Raw genomic sequence first — 20,153 nt, forward strand, 5'->3', positions numbered from 1 at the left:
CATCCTGATCATGGCTATATGGGAGGGCACTGGACCCTTGCATTGCTTCAAAGCCCTGATTCAGTTTCCTTCCTTTCACTGCTTCCCGCTCTGACCTCATGAGCGAGGGGAGGTGAAGTGCTCACCGATTCCGAAGCTTAACTACTTTCCCTTTTCACAGTCCCCAGCTTCTTCCACCACCCCGCCCCCATCTGTCTCTGTGGGCTAAAAAGCCAAGCTGAGGGTTTGGAGAGGGAGGTACTGGCATGGGCTGGCGGTGGGGGCCGCGGGCTTGGGGAAAGCCAAACGCAGCAGAACTATTCTGTCCCAGAGCTGCAGGGTCCACAGATTCCAGCCCAGCCTGGCCAATGGGAGATGGCCGTGTAATCCCAGGGAACTAAAGAATTCCCTTGTTATCCAACTTCCCTGCTGAACCCCACTCCTTACCCACTCCCCACCCCCACCCTTGCTCCTGGCAGGCTCAGAGGAGCCCGAGGCCCCCAGCTGCACAGCTCCGTACCCCTTGATGTGAACTCAGCCCCATGAGCCTTCTGAGGAGAGTGGAGGAGAATCCTAATACAGCTGTTGATCAAGACTGTGAACCCCAACTTTTACACGAATTGGGTAGCCTCTTCCAGGCCCCCTTGCTTGGTCCTTCCCTGGCTCATCCTCCGGGTGAGGAGGGAAGGGGAAATCCAGCAGATTTATCAGACGTGTGCAAGTAGGTCCAGCCCTCCACAGCCATGAAAGGGTTAAAAGGCCTGGCCAGCTATCCCAGCCTGCCCCTCCCAGGGATTAAGAGTCCTCTATAAAGGGGACTGTCCATCCAGACCAGACCAGGGGGGTATCAGGGACCCAGGCACCGTGCCCATCCCCCCTGCCATGTGGGAACTGCGCTCAGCCTCCTTCTGGAGGGCCATATTCGCCGAATTCTTTGCCACCCTCTTCTATGTCTTTTTTGGGCTGGGCGCCTCACTGCGCTGGGCCCCCGGACCCCTCCATGTCTTACAGGTGGCTTTGGCCTTTGGCCTGGCCCTGGCTACGCTGGTGCAAGCTGTGGGCCACATCAGTGGAGCCCACGTCAACCCAGCAGTCACTTTTGCTTTCCTTGTGGGCTCCCAGATGTCCCTGCTCCGGGCCATCTGCTATATGGCAGCCCAGCTCCTGGGGGCTGTGGCTGGGGCCGCTGTGCTGTACAGTGTTACCCCAGCTGCCGTCCGAGGAAACCTAGCACTCAATACGGTAATGGGTGGCTGAGAGGGGCTGGGGTCCTGGGTTCTCTCGGCGGCCCTGACTCCCTGCCCGAGGCAGGTGAATCAGCTGCTTTGGGTCTGGGACGTGTGTGCCGCGCGTGTGCGTTTCAGGGTGGGGTGGACCCACAGGTGGTTTGGAGGGGGCCAGGAAGGCACAGAGCCTTGGGCTGAGAATGAAGACCCCCAAGCTTGGGTCCCAGCTTTCCCAACTCCTTGTGGGTTCTTGAGGAAACTCATCTCACCTAACTAGGCTTTGGCTCCCTCAGGGAGGAAGCAGGTGCGAATCCAATGACTGTGAAGGGAGTTTATTATCCTTCCTCTCCAGGGGACTGATGCCAGGAGGGGGACCCTGTCTGGGAGGCCTGAGGAGCTGACGCCGCGGCAGCCCTAATGAGCTGCTTCCCTTCTTCTTCCTTTGCTCAGCTGCATCCTGGGGTGAGCTTGGGCCAGGCTACCACGGTGGAGATCTTCCTGACGCTCCAGTTCGTGCTCTGCATCTTTGCCACATACGACGAGAGGCGGAATGGCCGCCTGGGCTCTGTGGCCCTGGCCGTTGGCTTCTCCCTCACCCTGGGGCACCTCTTTGGGGTAAGCAGGGGAGGCGAGTAACCTCCGATTCAAGGACTTCCGGGCCCCCAAACCTTTCCAGACTTTTTGAACGTTCTTCCTGGCCCCTTTCTCGTGGTCAAATACCCATGCACATTGCCGGCCTCAGTCTCTGTCAGCCAGCGCAAGAAGACGCAACACTGCCCGACCTCTCCCCTGTGACTGCTGTGTTTAGTCCTTCTTGACCAAGGTAGAAATGCATGGTCATGGGTGCACTTGGGCTTTGCCTATGGATTCGGAGACTGGCCCTGGATGGGCATCTGTGCCCTCCCCCGCTGTGGGAATCCCTGGAGAGTTCTGCAGGTTGCCCTTTCCCACTCGCTGGTGGCTGGAGACAGCATCCAGGGCCCATGTGGGTGGTGGGGAGAGAAGCTGGGGGGGACGGCGGGGGTGTCAGTTACGACTGTGTCTTTTGCAGATGTATTATACCGGCGCAGGCATGAACCCTGCCCGCTCCTTTGCTCCTGCCATTCTTACCCGGAACTTCACCAACCACTGGGTGAGTGAGGGGAGAGGGGCAAGATCCTGGAGCCCTTCTGCATGGGTGCGGACTGGAGGTTCCAGGTTTGGGTCCTCCTTGCCAACTGGAGGTGTTGGCTGCTGTACCTGCACTCAGCCAGGGGGGCAGAGAGACTGGCATGCTTGTGTGAGCAGGATTCTTTATTTTGCCAGAAAAGGAGGCTCTTGCGTGTACAAGTATTGTTCCTTCTCTGGTTAGTCAGGGATTTTAACTGAGTATCTGCTGGATGTCAAAACTGGGGCCCACGAGAACAGACAACCAAGTGTGAAGACGAAGCCTCCTGCTGTCCGAGAGTAGGATGTGCTGTGAGCACAGACAGGCCCCATCCCCACTCTAACACTTCACCAGCTTCATGGGTGACACAGAAAAAAAGAAAAGTTAGAGAAAGTTACTTTCTTTAACTGTAAAATGGAGTCCTGCGAGAAACAGGTTGAAAGTTTTCTGTGTGAAACATTCAGCACGGCATGTGGTATGGTGTTGAGTTCCTGGTAAGAGTTGATTCTGTTTATGTTGTTTTGGCCATATGCGAGCCAAACATGAAAATGATTGAAAAGATATTCAGAGCTGTACACTCACATTCATAGTGGAAATATTCCCAGCAACGCTAGTGTCACTCAGTGGGTGAAAGGATAAATGAAATATGGTGTGCACGTACAGCACAGACGTTAACAGGAAGGAAATTCTGGGGCAGGCTTTTGACCTGAGGGATTACACTGTTACCTGGGGCTCCTACATCCCACATCAGAGCGCCTGGATTTGAGTCCTAGCTTCACTCCTGACTCCAGCCTCCTGCTGATGCAGACCCTTGAAGGCAGCAGTGATGGCTCAAGTAATTGGGTCGTTGGCACCCAAGAGGGAGGTGGGGTGAGTTCCTGGCTCCCAGCTGTCGTCCTGTCCAGCCCTAGCTGTCACAGGCTCTTGAGGAATGAACCAGTGAATGGAGGTTCTATCTCCATTTGTCTTCATTTCTCTGCCTCTCAGATAAATAAATAAATTTTTAAAAGGAAGGGAATTCTGACACACATTACAACATGGATGAACCTTGGGGACATTATGTTAGGTGAAATAAGACAGTCATAAAAAGACAAGTACCATATGCTTCCACTTAGATGACATACTTAGAGTACTCAAATTCATAGAAACAAAGGCTGGGTGAGATAGTTGCTTCCTGGGTGTAGAGCTTCAATTTTGCAGGATGAAGAAGTCCCGGAAATGGGTGGTACAGCAGTGTGAGTAGACTTTACACTGCTAAATCGTACATTTGGAGATGGTTAAAATGATTAAGTTTTATGTTAAGCGTATTTACCACAATTTACAATTTTTGAAAGAAATAAGCTAGTATAAATTGAAAACAATAAATAGAATATCCATGCACAAAGAAGGTGTGGGATAAAATAATTCATTGAACCAAAAAAGAAATGGCGAGTTTGGAAGTACAGGCAGTAGACCTTGCAGCTTATCGAAACAAACACCGATCTCTACTTAGAGAATGCCCTGTTGTGTGAATCAGGTGCAGAGCTGAGGTGGGGGCTGCCGCTCAGTGCTGCCGAGCTGAGTTATTCCCGTTCTCTTCCTACAGGTGTACTGGGTGGGCCCAATCATTGGAGGGGGTCTGGCCAGCCTCCTCTACGACTTTCTCCTCTTCCCCCGGCTCAAGAGTGTTTCTGAGAGACTGTCTATCCTCAAGGGTGCCAGGCCCAGTGACTCCAATGGACAACCGGAGGGCACAGGGGAGCCTGTTGAACTGAAGACCCAGGCCCTGTAAAAGTTCCAGCTGCAGAGAGGGAGTAGAGAGCTGCTGGGTTTATGTGGAGGGGCTGAGCCCACCTCTAGATGAAGAAAGAGACTGTGGGAAGGGGCATGTACTTCTTTATTTTTTAACTTATGTGTGTGTTTTTTTTTCCCCTTTTGCTGTGTGAAATCTTTCAAGTTGCATTCATGAGCTGGTTGGTGCAAACTTCCCTTCCTCCCCATCTCACCTCCCTTCGCCGTGTGTGCGTACGAATGTGGGTGCGTGTGGTTGTGTCTGAGTTTCGGGGCATGAGAGTCAGGGAAGGGAAAAGTGTCCCCCCACAGTCCAGTGTGGTGAGCACCTGACTTCCGGGGGAGCAGGGAAGCACCGAGCTGCTCCTCTCAAGAGGCAGATGGAGAGAAGAGGAGCCGATGCCTTCCAAGGGTTGGGAGAAGGGGCTCTCCAGGGGCGGTGGGGGAGACAGGAAATGGAGGAATCAGCCCCAGACCAGGATGCAAGTGTACCAAAAAGTTCTAGGGAAGTAAACAAGAGTATACAGCCTGCTAACCTCAGGGATGCTTGCCCAGGGACTTGGGTGCGGAAGTAACTCTGAGAAAAGTGAACGCTGGGATTTGAGCTGTTCTGTAAAGCCACATAAACCTGTCTACATCCACTGGCTGGGCTGTGTGTTCATTCTGGCACAAAGGATCTCTTCGGAGACCCTGGGCCAGGGAGCTCCCAACCTGAAGTGCCGGCGAGCCTAGAATCTAGAAAATTAGGCACCTGGACTCTTGGCCTCATATCTCCTGTTGTGGCCTTCCGGAAGATGGCACTTAAGCTCTAGAATTGCTCCCTAAGGCCAATATAGGAAACTCTGACGCCTGGAGCAAACAGACGGGGAGGAGACTGGGGGTGTGGGTGGGGGTGGGCAAGGGTTTTGAGCCTCAGAATTTTATTTAGAGCAAATCTAAACACGCTTCAAACGGCATCTTGTATCCCTAGCTCCACGGTCTTTCTTTTCGTATGTGTGTCTCTTCACTTTTTTCTCACGTCCTTTCTTCTCCAACCTCTTCTAACGTTCCCTCATACCTCAGAAATGGGTTCCTTGTATTCCGATGCTTAGTAATTCCGTAGGTAATTAGTCCCATCTTCCTTCTGTTTTTGGTAAAATACACTCATCTCAACAGAGGCAGGAGGAGACCCTCAACTAAACAACGAATATTCATCGTTGATCTCTTGCTTTCGTGAGCCTCCTACACACTTCCCAATCTTTAATGCGCCAATAGTCCGGCTGAGCCCACTCACCAAACGACCTCCCGCCTTCCTCCGCTGTCCACTTTCTCCCAGATACAACCGAACCTTTCTAACCACGGAAAACGTCGGAACAGTCCACTTGGCCAGAAGGGGAAGGATGTTTGCAAATTCACCCCTAACCGGACTTTCGATTCCTATCACAATCCAGCAGAACACCGAAAGCGCAGTAATCTTTAGTTCAGTGTGGGAGACTCACAAGAGCAGGCCGACTACTCGTTTCCCTCTTCTTCATTTCATCACCAACTCCGCAACCCCCCGCGTCCGGAGCCACGTAGACCGGCCCGGGCCACCCCGCCCAGCTCCGAAAGAGGCGGGGACTGGTCGGGCTGTGCCCGGTGGCGGGAACTGCTGCAGCCCGCTGCTTGAGGGCGGCGGGCTCCTCGGGCCTCCGGAGACCCGCAGGGAGAGGGTGAGTGAGTGTGGCGAGGAGGCTCTAGGCGGACACTGGCCCCTTCGAAGCCGCAGGGGCATCGCGGGGACGTGCGGACTCCCCTTTCCCGCCGCGGGGTTTGAAGGCAGGGGGCGGCGCGCGGCTCTGGGTGCGCAGGCGCAGTGCCTGCCTCTCCCGCGCGCCGCAGCTGTTTCCGGTGGCTTGGGACGCCGTTTGAGCTTGGCGCTGGTCTGGGACCGGAAGGGGCTGGGAAACCCGAAAGTGGAGCTGGAAGTTCCCAGGGATTTGCACTTAAGGACTTCCCATCCGATTGACACCCAAAAGAAAAAAAAAAAAAGCTGGCTTGCGGCGTGGTGGTCATCAGGGGTCAGAATTCACAGGCCGCTTGACTTAGGTCTCGGGTTTTTATGGAAGGGATTCCTCCCTTCCCTCGGGTATAAAGCTTAAGGGCGACTCAGAATCTTGTTTGGAATTGTCAGCGGGAACCGCCCCCCATAATTCAGCCCTTTCCCTTGAGGCTCTGGATTCGTTACTTTGCCTTTCTTACTGCCACTAGTATTCTGTAGAAAGTCAATAGGCTTGTTCATGTTAAATTTAAAATTCATCTTTGGCCACCTAGAGTCCAGCTTAAATCCTTAGGTAGTGACTGTCGCCTGTCACCGTCTGCCCCTTTTGCTCAGCATAATTTTCTGAGGCTCCCAATCTTTTTTTTGGTATGCACTGGACCTCCGGACGCAGGGAAAGGGTGTGTCTGCGTTGTGGTCGTTCGTGCCTCCGTGCCTCTATTCCTGCCGCACCCTCTCCTTGGGAGTTCATTTCCCTGTCAGATGAATTTGTCTGCAGACTGAGCTCAGTTACCCTCTGAAAGCCAGTTTACCCCGCCCTCCCAGGCTGGTAGTCTCCAATGCTGTCTGTTCCCACTGGCCCTGTGAACTCTGGAAATTTACTGAGATCCTGACTGTTCAGCACCAGGTGTACAGAGATGAGCGGGAGAGTTTTTCCTCTTGAGGAAGTCCCTTTGTGATAGGAAAAACAGGTGCCGGTGAGTCCTGTGAGGTTAAAATGGTGGGGTGACAAAGAAGTCCCTCCCTGACTCCTTCCCTGGTCTCAGTCCATGCTCGTTCACACGTCCTGACCCCTCCTCCCTCAACTTCAGGTCTAATTTAGTTCAGTTTAGTAAAACATTTACTGTCACCTGCTCTTATGCCTATCATGAAGGTTCCTGATCCCCAGGAGTTTTCGTTCTAGTGCTGTTGACAGAGGATTGAGATAGGATCACCTAAGAAATGTTTTCAAAACTCTGATCCAAGCCTCACCCCCTAGAAATTTTGATCAGTAACCAGGCTGTGAAAATTCAAAGGTGGATATGAATCAAGTCCTATCCACAGGGAATCTGAGGCTAATGGAGCAAGACAGACGTTTAAATGTTTTTAACTATCAGGTGTAAATGAGACGTAAGTACCATGATGGAAGTCTGGATAGGGCACAGAGGAGAAGTCAGAAGGAAGTGCCATTTGGGCAGAGTCTTACGACAAGAGGTTGGCAGACTCCAGGTCGGTGGGAGAAGGACATTCTGGACAGTGGAGTGGCTTGAGCAGGAAGCTTGGAAGGTAACCAGCAGGCAGACGGTGGAGGATATGGTATTGTCAGCTTTGGTGGGGAGGGAGTGTCACTAAAACTTTAGTTTTGTATAGTAATGTATGCTAATGGTAAAAACAGTTCAAATACAGTAGTACCAGACTGAAAGGTAAATATTTCTTCTAAGCTATAGCCTTCAGTTTTCCCCATGGACAATCACTATGAAGTTTTTTATGTGCCCATTGAAAAGTTTTAAGTAGGGTAGTTACATGGCCAAATGAGGTATCCATATTGTGGCTAGATTTAAGGGAACAGGACGAGAGGCAGGGAAAGGAGGTTAGAAAGCGGTGAGTAATCTAAGCAGGAGATCCTGGGGACCTGAACTAAGGCAGCAGCAATGGGTCTGGGTAGAGGCCGCATAGAGGAGCTTAAGGAAGCTAAGAGAGGAGGAACTTTCATAAAAGGTGACTCCTGGGTTTCTTCTAATGTTAACAGCAAAGGGGATATTGTAGTCCTGCAGAGATCCCAGACAGCAATGCAGACTTGTGGGGAAGATGAGTTCAGTTTTGGACATGTTGATTGTGAGGCGTCTTGGAGACTTAAAGATGGAGAATGCTCTTCATTGGTTGCTTTAACATGTGGGATGTTCAGAGGGACCCGACATACAGGCTTGCTGACTACGGAGCTCACATGGTAGTTGAAGTGTGAAAAAGGAGGAATTTGCCTAAGAAACCTGGATAGAGTGAGATGGGGAAAAGACTAAAAATGCAGGCCTATGGAACATTAGCACTTAGGGGTAGAGGAGGAACAGCCAATACAGAACCAAGGGAAGGTGTTTTTTTTTTTTTTTTTTTAAGATTTATTTATTTGAAAGAGTTATGAGGTTGGGGGGTGGGTAGAGGGAACAAGACAAAGACATTCTTTCCACTGGTTCACTCCCGAGGCCAGGGTTGGGCCAGGCCAAAATCAGGAGTCAAGAGCTTCATCCCTGTCTCCCAGCGTGGTTGCAGGGGCCCAAGAACTTGGATCTTGTGCTGCTGCTTTTCCCAGGACATGAACCAGTGCCCGTTTGGGATGCCAGTGTCACAGTGGCTTTACTCGTTATGCCATATGCCAACCTCTCTCTCTCTCTCTTTTTTTCCCTAAGATTTATTTAGTTAGTTGTAAGGCAGAGCATCAGAAAGAAAGGGAGAGAGCCAGGAATGCCATCTTGATCTCCTATATGGGTGGCAGTAACCCAAGTACTTGGGCCATTTTCTTCTGCTTTACCAAGCACATTAGCAGGAAGCTGGATTGGAAGCAGAGCAGCCAGGACTCAGACCAGCACTTCAGTTAAGTGGTGGCTTGACCTGCTGCGCCACAACACCAGCCCCAGGTTTCATTATATGTTGGATTTCCACCCGCCCCTCACCCCACCAATTGAGAAAGCTTTGAACAACTTATAATGTATACAGAAGGGGCCAGTACAGAGAAGTGGGAAATGAGGAACAACCAACGTAGGTTCTAGAAACTACTGATCAGGATCACAAAAATGAATGGCTTAGATTAAAAGCAAAGAGGTAAAGGTGGGTGAAGTACATGTGTTTTCAGTCTTGGGTGGAGGCAGTTGCGAGATCATGTCTGGTGACCTCAAGTGTTCCCAAGAGCAAAGAGGCAGAGATACCAGCTGAGAGGCAGAGGAAGCAGTGGAGTACAGGGTCTTGAGGACAATGGTGAAAGTCAGAAATAGCTGTTCCTTGGGAAAGAGAAGAGGGAGCACAAGGAATACTAAAAAGATTGGCTTCACCCGAGCTGAGGGGCCCTGCTCAGGTTGGAGACTAGACATTTGTGGCCTGTCATTATACAGAGTTGTTTTTATGTAGCAAATCTGAATTTAGATTTGAGTTGCAGCATCTAGGAAGCAGATGGTTGCGTTGATCTGAGGTCGTGGTCTCTTGCAGGGTGAGTGTGGTGAGAGGAAAAGAGATGGAGGCTGTGTGAGAGTGGCTAAGCTGATGTGTGGTGATACCATAGAGGGTAGGCGCAGCCCGGTTTGATCATTTTGTTTTCCAGCTCAGACATTTTCAGTAGCTCCCTGGTTTATCTTCTAAGTCTTTGAATTGATGAACAGAGTTTTCCCATAAAGCTGCTTCCAATTCCTTTCCCATTGCTTTACTGTTGAACTCCTCTGTTGAGAGTGGCTCCCTCCTCTCTGCCTTTGCTCTGGTGCTTCTTGTCTAAATGCCCATCCTCTTCCCATCTGCCTGAGCCCTGTGCAACCTTCAGGGGCACAGTTGTAGTCACACTTCTTCTGGTAAAACCACTTTGGCCACTTGAAAACAGCCTTAATTTTTTCAAAGTGCTTCCCCTTATTACCCATGTAGAGCGGCACTGCCTTGTCTTTTACACTGTGGCTTCATTATTATGTGTTACTTCTGCAGCTGGGTTTCTTTAGCAGTGCCACTGCAGCTGCACAACGCTATCTTATGCCTAAACTTTGAGTGACTGCCCATAGCGTCTGGCAGGTGCAGAGGAAATTGATGTTTGGGAGTTCTTATATTGTGCTGGTGCTGGGTAGAGCGCTGGATTGATGTCATTGTTCTTCGAGTTATCTTGGAAAAGGACCTGGTAGCATTCCCCCCTCAAGCTATTGCACACCAAGGACTACTTTTCTGAAAACACTTTGATAAGATGCAATTATCAGAAAAATAACGTAAGACTTTTTTAATGACTTTTTATTATGATTATCATCAGTCACAGCAGAGGTAAACCAAGCCTGTTAACATTGTTTAAAGAGGTTCCACAATGCGAATGCTTGGTTTCTGGACTTACCTTGTGGACCCGCAATGGTCTGAAGACCACGAACAATACACTCGGAGTAGCGTTGCTTTATAGGATCTCATTTAAACCTCCCATTACCTTGTGAGGTTGGGTGCTGTTATGATTTTCTCAGTACACTGAGAAGGAAACTGAGATTTGGTTAAGCCACATCCTCCAGGTCGCCAGTATAGCACTGGACAGAACTGAATTTCAAATGCTAAATGTCACACCCTTTCTTACCTGTGGTTCTCAAAGCTGGATTCACAAAGTAGGTTAATTGAACTGCAAATACATTGACTGTTTCATCGTCTGTTTTCCTTGGGCTTTTGCAGTTTGAGGCCTGTGCATATTAATTTAGATGAATATTGCGTGATCTGAACTGCTTCACACAGTCAGGTAGCGCATAACGATGTTTTGGTCAAGGTGGACCACATGGACCGTGTACCCGGGGCCCAGTGCTGTCCTGGCCGTCTCAGTGTGTGTGAGTGTGTGTGTTCTCATGTTCGCACATCGAGGAAGTCACCTAATGACAGGTTTCTCAGAACCTATCCTTGTGGTTAAGCAATGTGTGATTGTACTTAACTTGGGTGGGAAACCTAACTAATTCCTCTTTTAAATGTCTAGATCTGCTGGGTCTCCAGTGTCTGACAAAGTTTTCATCTGGTCTATGATGACGTGTGAAAATAAAGACAGTGTAATGCGTTTTTTTCTTTTTTCATAAATTTGAATTCATTAAATATAAAGGATTGTACTTTATCCTGAGAATTTTGTCCTTAGTGTTTTTCTTTGTTTTGTTTTGCTGTTAAAGCAGTGAAAAGCACACATATAATTATTTAGAAATGTTTTTAACAGCTGTATTGACATATAATTCACTATAAAATTCACTCTTTTAAAGAAAACAGTTCAGCTGTGTTTAGTGTATTCATAGAGTTGTGTAACCATCACCACAGTCTAATATCAGAGCATTTTCATTACTCCCAAATGACACTCGGCACCTATTAGCAGTCACTCCGCATTCTTTTCCCAGTTCCTGGAAACCACTAATACATTTCCTACATTTTCTATCTTTATGGGTTTGCCTATTCTGAGTGTTTCATGTAAATAGAATTATATGAGTTATAACCTTTTGTGTTTGACTTCTTTCATTAAACATAATATTTTCAAGTTTCACCTACTTTGTAGCATGCACTCCATTCCTTTTTATTGTCAAATAATATCCCACTGCATAGAGATACCACTTTTTTTAAGTTTTTGTTTTTAAAGATTTATTTTATGTATTTGAAAGACAGAGTTACAGATAGTAGTATAGACAGAGAGAGAGAGAGAGAGAGAGAGATCTTCCATCCTCTGGTTCACTCTGCAAATGGCTGCAATGACTGGGGCTGGGTGGGCCAGGCTGAAGCCAGGAGCTTCTTCCAGGTCTCCCACATGAGTGCAGGGGCCCAAGGACTTGGGCCATCCTCCACTGCTTTCCCAGGCCATAGCAGAGAACTAGATTGGAAGTGGGGCAGCCAGGACTTGAACCCGTGCCCATATGGGATGCAAGTGCTGCAGGCTGGGGCTTTAACCCTCTGTGCCACAGCGCCAGCCCTTGAAAGCACCTTATGAACTGGAGTATAACTAGGAAAAAGTCTTATCATTTCTGGTTTTATACAAATTGTTTTCTTTCCTTTTTTGAATTATTTTCTTGAGTTACACAAGTGTTTCCTGACATAGGCTTACTGGTTCAAAGGGTATGACCCAATAAAATCAATTGATTCACAGTTCAGCAAAGGTGGGTGTGTGACATAGTGGTTAAGTGGCTGCCTGGTGCACCTCCATCCCATATCAGAATGCCTGATTTGAGTCCTGGTTCCTCAGCTTCTGATGTAGTTTCCTGCCAATGTACAAGTGGGATGCGGCAGGTGCTGGCTCAAGTATTTGGATTGTTGCCACTCAGAGGGGGAGACCTGGATGGAGTTCTAGGCTCCTGCCTTCGGCCTGTCCCAACCCTGGGTGTTGTGGGCATATGGGAACTGAACCCTCAGATGGAAGATACTTATCTGTCTTTCTGTCTTTTCTCTATGTCTTTCAAATAAAATGAAAATAAGTACATAAAAAATGTTTTAAAATTCATTTATTTTAAATTCATACTGAGGATATGTCAAACTCTACTGCAGGCTCTAGGGATTTGCCACAATGAGCAAAATAAAATGAAGCCCTTGTTTCATGGAGCCTCCCCTCAGCTGGGCCGGTTTGTGAGCTTTGTTATATGGATATTATAGAATTATATAAGTTAGGGGCCAACACTGTGGCTTAATGGGTAAAGCCACCGCCTGCAGTGCCACCATCCCATGTGAGCATTGGTTCTTCAAGTCCTGGCTGCTCCACTTCCGATCCATCTCTCTGCTATGGCCTAGAAAAGCAGTAGAGAATGGCCCAACTCCTTGGGCCCCTGCACCTTCGTGGGAGACCCAGAAGAAGCTCCAGGCTCCTGCCTTCAGATTGGCCCAGCTCAGGCCATTGCAGCCATCTGGGGAGTGAACCAGCGGCTGGAAGACCTCTCTCTCTCTGCCTCTGCCTCTGCCTCTCTATAACTCTGCCTTTCAAATAAATAAATAAATCTTTGGAAAAAAAAAAAGAATTATATAAGTCAGTGATCCTTAAGTACCAGAGGGACAGTAGTAGCCTATGATGACATTTCTACCAGCTGGAAGTAAACAGGAGGAAAAAGGTTCACGTAGGAAATTTCACATAAGGTCTTGTTTATTAAAGGAAAGGCTAGAGCTGTTACGACAGCATGGTATCCTTTTTTGTTGTTGTTAAACTGCACCTTTTACAAACCAGTAGTGTTGGGACGCCGGATTCTGTCCCAGTTGCCCCTCTTCCATTCCAGCTCTCTGCTGTGGCCCAGGAAGGCAGTGGAGGATGGCCCAAGTGCTAGGGCCCTGCACCCGCATGGGAGACCAGAAGGAAGCACCTGGCTCCTGGCTTCGGATCGGTGTAGTACGCCGGCCGTAGTGGCCATTTTGGGGGTGAACCAACAGAAAAGGAAGACGTTTCTCTCTGTCTCTCTCACTGTCTAAATCTGCCTGTGCAAAAAAAAAAAAAAAAAAAAAAAAAAGTAGTGTTAAAGAGATGTTGGTGGGTTGTTTTTTAATTTTTAATTTATTTAATATCCTGGGGCCGGCATTGTGGCATAGCGAGTTAAGCTGCCTCCTGCAGTGCAAGCATCCCATATGGGCACCGGTTCAAGTCCTGGCTGCTCCACTTCTGATCCAGCTCCCTGCTAATGCACTTGGGAAAGCAGTGGAAGTGCTTGGGCCCCTGCTCACATGTGGGAGACCTGGAAGAAGCTTCTGGCTTCTGGCTCTTGGCTCCTGGCTCCTGGCTCCTGGCCTCGGCCTGGCCAGCTCTGACCGTTACAGCCATTTGGGGAGTGAACCAGCATATGGAAGACCTCTGTCTCTCCTTTTCTCTCTTTGTAGTTCTGCCTTTCAAATAAAATAAATAAATTTTTTTAAAAAGTTAGCTATTAAAGGACTTTTCTTGGGATAAATGGGAAGAAATGTGAAAATGGGTTTTAGATTTAGGATATAATGTTAACTTTAAGCACTTGTTTGGTAATGTAGAAAAGTGCTCTAATTTTTCAAATGTATATATTGAAGTAAGACTAGAATGACCAACCTTCTCTATTCTGTCCTCCTCCTCCAATTATCTTGATCATAAACATTTAGAATGGATTGGCAGACTTTTCTTGTATAGGACCGAATATTTTAGGCTTTGTGGCATCTTCTCAACTACTGTCCTAGTGAGAAAGCAGCCACAGATAATAAGTAAATAAATGTGTATGGCTGTGTTCCAATTTTTTTTTTTTTTTAACAAAAGTAGGCATCTGGGGCCTGTGTCAGGGCATAGCTGGTAAAGCTACCACCCACGACACCAGCATCCTATATGGGCACCAGTTTGAGTCCCAGCTGCTCCACTTCTGATCCAGCTCCCTGCCAATGCACCTTGGAACACAGCGGAGGATGGCCCAAGTGCTTGAGGCCCTGAACCCACATGGGAGACCTGGAAAAAGCTTTTGGCTCCTGGCTCCTGGTCTCAGCCCTGCCAGCCCCAGCTGTTGCAGCCATTTGGGGAGTGAACCAGCAGATGGAAGACCTCTGTCTCTGTCTCTCCCTCTCTAGGTAACTCTGCCTTTCTTTCTTTCTTTTTTTTTTTTTTTTTTTTGACAGGCAGAGTTAGACAGTGCGAGAGAGAAAGAAAGGTCTTCTTTTTTCCGTTGGTTCATCCCCCAAGTGGCCGCTATGGCCGGCGCGTTGCGGCTGGTGCGCTGTGCCGATCTGAAGCCAGGAGCCAGGTGCTTCTTCCTGATCTCCCATGTGGGTACAGGGCCCAAGGACCTGGGCCATCCTCCACTGCCTTCCTGGGCCACAGCAGAGAGCTGGACTGGAAGAGGAGCAACTGGGACAGAATCTGGTGCCCCAACTGGGACTAGAACCCAGTGTGCTAGTGCCACAGGTGGAGGATTAGCCTAGTGAGCTGCGGCGCTGGCTGGTAACTCTGCCTTTCAAATAAATTTTTAAAAATAAATAAATCTTTAAATTAATAGTTATTGATTTAATATCCATATTAGTTAAGATAGGATGGGTCCCTCAGTTTTGGGGGAAAACACTGATATATAAAATCAAAAAGCATGATAATCACTAGTTTATCTTAAAGATTTATTTATTTGAAAGGTGGAGTTAGAGGCAGAGGCAGAGAGAGAGAGAGAGGTCTTCAATCTGCTAGTTCACTCCCCAAATGACCACAATAGCCAGAGTTGCGTCAGTCCGAAGCCAGGAGCTCCCTCCTGGTCTCCCAGATGGATGCAGGGGTCCAAGGATTTGGCCATCTTTTACTGCTTTCCCAGGCCATAGCAGAGAGCTGGATCAGAAGTGGTGTAGCCAGGACTCGAACTGGCGCCCATATGGGATGCTGACACTGCAAGCAGCAGCTTTACCTGCTATGCCACAGCACCAGCTCCCAGTAATTTAATTTAAACTCTATTATCTATCGCAGTTTAGCAAGTGATATGAGTTACTTTGTTGGATTCTCACAATAACCATGTAAAGGTAGGTATCTTCATCAGTACTCGTCCTCCAGGAAGCGAACACAGATGGAGTAAGGGGTGCTAGAGGTTTATTGAAGAGCATGCCTGTGTCAGGATAAGAGGGAGGGGCAGGACTGGGGGCAAGGGGAGTCTCAGACAGTAAGACAGATCTGATAGTCTCAGCCAACCCAGGGAGAAGCTCTGGAGCAGTGACTGCCTGGCAGGGGCGTCCTTGTGGGTAGGAATGGCAAAGGCTAGACTCTGCAGCGTCCTCTGACTGTTGCGCTGTACTCCCGGTTACACCAGGTTTTATTCTAAAGTTTTTACTGAGAGTGTCCCATATGAAAATTGCTGGATTCATTCTATTCGGAAATGCGTAACACTTAAGAGAAGACAACTGTTCTGGGCAGTAATAAGAGAGCGGTTAGGTGGTGGAGCAGGAGGTCCATATACAGGGACGCGTGCTGGCGGATCACGTCCTGCTGGGGTTATCAGGGAAGACTTCGCGGAGGAGTGCCATTTGAGCTGGGCCTTGCAGGTTAGATAGGCTTAGTGCCTCTGGGGATAGGGGAGGGAGGCCTTCCAGGTGGCCAAGGTTTGGGGACCATGAGGGGGGCTCTGCGTTGCAGAACATGTGTGTTTGTGTTCCTCGGTGGAGGGCTGACAGCCAGAGGAGGCAAGCAGGCACGGGTCCGAGAGGAAATGGCGGCTGGGTGGGACTGCACAACAAAGGTTATAAACAGGGAGAGGAGGGAGAGGCCAGACAGACGGGGTGCGCAGCTTTCAGTTAGCTGGATGTGAATGAAGAATGTGAACTCCCGTTTTCTGTCCCTGGCTGACATTTTTAATAGCATGTGTCTACCAGGGAGGGATGGAACTCCTACTGAAAGCTCTTTTATTCCTGTTTTCAGTGAGTGGGGCCAGGGGCCCCCGGCCTGGGCGCTTCACAACAAGTCGCCTGACCCATTTCTTGTGTTGCTTAGCAGCCTGGAGTTATCACAACTGCAGGGGATCTTACATAACCTCTTTCCTCCTCGCCTCGGTCAGGAGGGCTTTGTCCCTGTCTCCTTTCTCCTGCCCCTCTTACTTTGATATCCAGGCACGATGGCTGTTCCTGCCTCTGGGGGAGAGCAGAGGCCTCAGTGCAAATACTGACTTCTACTTAGAATTGGTGTGCTGTGGAGGAGCCGAGGTAAAGGGGAGGCGGCTGGGAGGACTGTGTGAGGTCGTCTGGGTGCATTCCCACACGTGGCTCCATCTGCTGTTAGAAGCCTTCACACACACACACCCCCCCCTTTTTTTTTTTGACAGAGTGGACAGTGAGACAGAGAGAAAGGTCTTCCTTTTTTCTTTTCTTTTCTTTCTTTCTTTTTTTTTTTTTGACAGGCAGAGTGGATAGTGAGAGAGAGAGACAGAGAGAAAGGTCTTCCTTTTTGCCGTTGGTTCACCCTTCAATGGCCGCTGCAGCTGGCACATCTCACTGATCCGAAGCCAGGAGCCAGGTGCTTCTCCTGGTCTCCCATGGGGTGCAGGGCCCAAGCACTTGGGCCATCCTCCACTGCCTTCCCGGGCCATAGCAGAGAGCTGGCCTGGAAGAGGGGCAACCGGGACAGAATCCGGCGCCCCAACCGGGACTAGAACCCGGTGTGCCAGCGCTGCAAAGTGGAGGATTAGCCTATTAAGCCACGGTGCCGGCCAAAGGTCTTTCTTTTTTCCATTGGTTCACCCCCCCAATGGCCGCTACGGCCGGATCGGAAGCCAGGAGCCAAGTGCTTCTGGGTCTTCCATGCGGGTTCAGGGCCCAAGGATTTGGGCCATCCTCCACTGCATTCCCGGGCCACAGCAGAGAGCTGGCCTGGAAGAGGGGCAACCGGGACAGAATCCAGCGCCCCGACGAGGACCAGAACCCAGTGTGCCGGCGCCGCAGGTGGAGGATTAGCCTATTGAGCCACGGTGCTGGCCAGCCTTCACCCTTTCACACCTTGTAGTACCACAGTGTGATGCTGTGTGTGGCCTGTTTGCAGGAGGATCTGCAGACTCTGCATCTTTGCAGCTCTGCTGTCCGTTTTCATCAGCTTCCTGGGATGCCACTCACAGACAGCAGGCAGAGAGCCCTTTAGTGTGGGTACGTGTGTGTGTGCACACATATGTGTCTTAACATGCACAACATGTGTATGTGCACACACACCGGTCTGTGGTCTCTGAAGAAGCTCAGTGTATCTGTGAGGAGAGCCAGGGAGCTTGCACCCTGACCTGTCTCACTGCAGCCCAGGTCCCAGGGTCTGCAGGTCCCTGAGAAGGGGGGTGCGGCAGGGCAAAGGGGAATCTCCCTTCAGTTCTGTAGGTTGCTCAGTGAGTGCTTTCCTGGCTGCCCATATGCTGGGCTGAGTGGTCAGAAAGTAGGTTAACATGGGCTGGGGCAGAGGTGGGATGGTTAGGGGGTTAGCAGGCAACCTGAGGAAGTGGATGAGTTACGTAAAAGCAGGGAGATAACATCAGACATTAAACCTTAGTCCTTGGACGCTCACTCCACATTTCCTGTGTGTGAACAGAGGTGGAGTCCGGGGCTGGAGGTAAGCACCAGGACCTGGAAAGGCCTTTTTAGTGGAGACCATCAAGGGCAGAGGGCAGTGTGGCTGTAGGAGCCAACGGGCTGGCACTGATGGATGTCCCCGATTCTCCATAGGAGCAGGGGAAAGGATGCAGTGTGTCAGTGCGTGTTTGTGCGTTGCTCGTGTCGGGTTGTGAAACGTCCCAGATTCTGGGTCAGTGCCTGCTTATCCCTCGGTGGGTACAGGGAAGGGATCCTAATTGAAGGGGACAAGCTTCAGAAACGGGCTATGATTCTTCCAGGGAGAGTGACGGGGAGTTCACCAGTCCCTTGTCACTCCCTCTGCTCTCTCATTCTGTTCCAGGCTGACTTCTGACATTACCAAGGTTTAAGGGTAGCTTTGGGGAGGAGAGCAATGGAATGTTCTGTTCTCATCCACAGTGCCCCAGAAATTCCGGGGCTCCCAGGATGTATCAAACTCTAAGCAGAATCACTGTGTGGTCAGAGCTAGGTTTCTTAATTCCTGTGAATGCCGGCGCTGTGACCCTGTGAGCTGCGGGCGGCTGAGAGGCGAGCCTCCCCTCACCGTCCCAGGGCGGCAGAGCTCTCTTAGGTGACAGTCTCAGAGTCAACGCCCTTCTCTAACCAGCCTGGCTTCCTGCTCGGTTATCCACACTTTCAGACCCTGGGCGGGAGTCGGGGCAAGTCCATAATCCACAGGCTGGAGCCTCTTTGGTTCTGATCAGGTAAAAGCCTGAACTTAACGCTTTCCCTGGGGCTGCGAGCAGCACTTCTGATCCTGATAAAAGCAAAGCATTGAGGAGTTGGCTCCAAGTGCCGTGTCAGGCTCTGTCCTTCCTCTCTCTCTCTCTCTCTCAGGTTTATTTATTTATTTATTTGAAAGGCAGAGTTACAGAGAAGCAGAGAGAGAGAGAGATTGGTCGGTCGGTCGGTCGGTCGGTCTCACATTTGCTGGTTCACTCCCCAAATGGCTGCAAAGGCCGGAGCTGCACCGATCCAAAACCAGGAGCCAGGAGCTTCTTCCAGGTCTCCCACATGGGTGCAGAGGCCTAAGGACTTGGACCATCCTCTGCTGCTTTCTCAGGGGCATTAGCAGAGAGCAGGAATCAGTGGAGCAGCCAGGACTTGAACCAGTGCCCATATGGGATGCCAGCACTGTAGGCGGCAGCTTTATTGTTACGCCCCGGCACCGGCGTTCTTGTTCGCTCCTTGTCATGGAGACCACCTTGCATTTGTTTTTGTCCCCATCTCTGCAGGCCTCATCGTTTCCATCTCCCTCTTCTTTACTTCCCTGTTGGCTGATCCTCTGATGTATGGACTTGTACATGATGAACTGTGAACTTCTAGCTACGTGTAGTGCCCTGGGGTACCTGGAGGGAGACACTTACCACAAAGAACCAGACTGCTTAGGTAAGTACCTTTCTGAGGCAGCAGGTAAAATCTGTGCTTGTGAGGTGGATATTTGGGCAGTGGTTAAGATGCTGCCTGGGATGCTGGCAGTACCAGCTCCTCCACTGTTGATCCAACCTCCTGTTAATGCACACGCTGGGAGGCAGCCGGTGATGGCTCAAGTGCTTGAGTCCCTGCCACTCATGTGGAAGATCCAGATTGAGATCCTGGGCTCCTGTCATTGGCCTGGCCCAGCCCTTGCTATCGCAGGCATTTGGGGGAGTGCACCAATGGGCGGGTGATCTCTATCTGTCTCTTTCAAATAAAATGAAAATGTAAGTTTTAAAAAATTATAATTGCTTGAACTGAAGAGGTCTGTTGAGTTTCTCATGCCATGGGCATGAAAAGCACATAGGCCTGGGGTGGGGGTGAGGGGACACTTCACCAGGGTCCCATATGTATGTTTTATCCTGTCTCTGAAGAGAGTGTGAAAGACTTGATCCGCTACTTGAGGCATGAGGATGAGACGCGGGACATACGGCAGCAGCTGGGGGCAGCCCAAATCCTGCAGAGTGACCTTCTGCCCATCCTCACCCAGCACCGCCAGGACAAGCCTCTCTTTGATGCTGTTGTCAGGTTCAGTCCCAGCTTTCTGACTTTGACCACGTGCCAGCACTGGCAGTCTGAGCCAATGGGTTTTGGCATTTGCAGCTGGTGAGGATCCTTAACGACTTCTCCCTCCCTCCTTCCTTCCAGGCTGATGGTGAACCTGACACAACCGGCCTTGCTCTGCTTTGGCAGTGTGCCTAAGGAGCCCAGCTTCCGGCACCATTTCCTGCAGGTACTAACTTACCTGCAGGCCTACAAAGAGGTGAGGCTTTCCTTCCGAGGCCCTGGGGCTGAGTGTGAGGCAGTGAGAAGAGGGGGTTACTCAGGACCTGTTTCC

General features: G+C 50.0%; 2 protein-coding genes across 3 annotated transcripts in view; both read left to right on the plus strand.

Moving 5' to 3' along the window:
• Positions 1 to 861: 861 nt before the first annotated feature.
• MIP (major intrinsic protein of lens fiber) lies at positions 862 to 4,212 on the plus strand. Its single transcript, XM_062203444.1, has 4 exons — positions 862 to 1,221; positions 1,656 to 1,820; positions 2,257 to 2,337; positions 3,938 to 4,212. Exons 1-4 carry the CDS (start codon positions 862 to 864, stop codon positions 4,121 to 4,123), a joined length of 792 nt encoding a protein of 263 aa, XP_062059428.1. The 3' UTR covers positions 4,124 to 4,212.
• A 1,507-nt stretch (positions 4,213 to 5,719) lies between these two features.
• Positions 5,720 to 20,153, plus strand: part of TIMELESS (timeless circadian regulator) — a 33,885-nt gene continuing 19,451 nt past the window's right edge. For both annotated transcript variants that reach the window (XM_062203441.1, XM_062203442.1), the window contains exons 1-4: positions 5,720 to 5,813; positions 19,075 to 19,228; positions 19,690 to 19,843; positions 19,964 to 20,078. In XM_062203441.1, the coding sequence (XP_062059425.1) occupies positions 19,132 to 19,228; positions 19,690 to 19,843; positions 19,964 to 20,078 (366 nt within the window). In that variant the 5' untranslated portion in view covers positions 5,720 to 5,813; positions 19,075 to 19,131. The remainder of the gene's footprint in view (positions 5,814 to 19,074; positions 19,229 to 19,689; positions 19,844 to 19,963; positions 20,079 to 20,153) is intronic.

The sequence above is a fragment of the Lepus europaeus genome, chromosome 10 (assembly GCF_033115175.1).
Source record: "Lepus europaeus isolate LE1 chromosome 10, mLepTim1.pri, whole genome shotgun sequence".
Taxonomy (NCBI): Eukaryota; Metazoa; Chordata; class Mammalia; order Lagomorpha; family Leporidae; genus Lepus; species Lepus europaeus.

Bases quoted from the DNA above. Each gene is read 5' to 3' on its own strand.
- MIP (XM_062203444.1), top strand. From the start codon at position 862: ATGTGGGAACTGCGCTCAGCCTCCTTCTGGAGGGCCATATTCGCCGAA. The intron at 1,222-1,655 runs GTAATGGGTGGC...TCCTTTGCTCAG, and splicing joins GAAACCTAGCACTCAATACG to CTGCATCCTGGGGTGAGCTT. The intron at 1,821-2,256 runs GTAAGCAGGGGA...TGTCTTTTGCAG, and splicing joins CCCTGGGGCACCTCTTTGGG to ATGTATTATACCGGCGCAGG.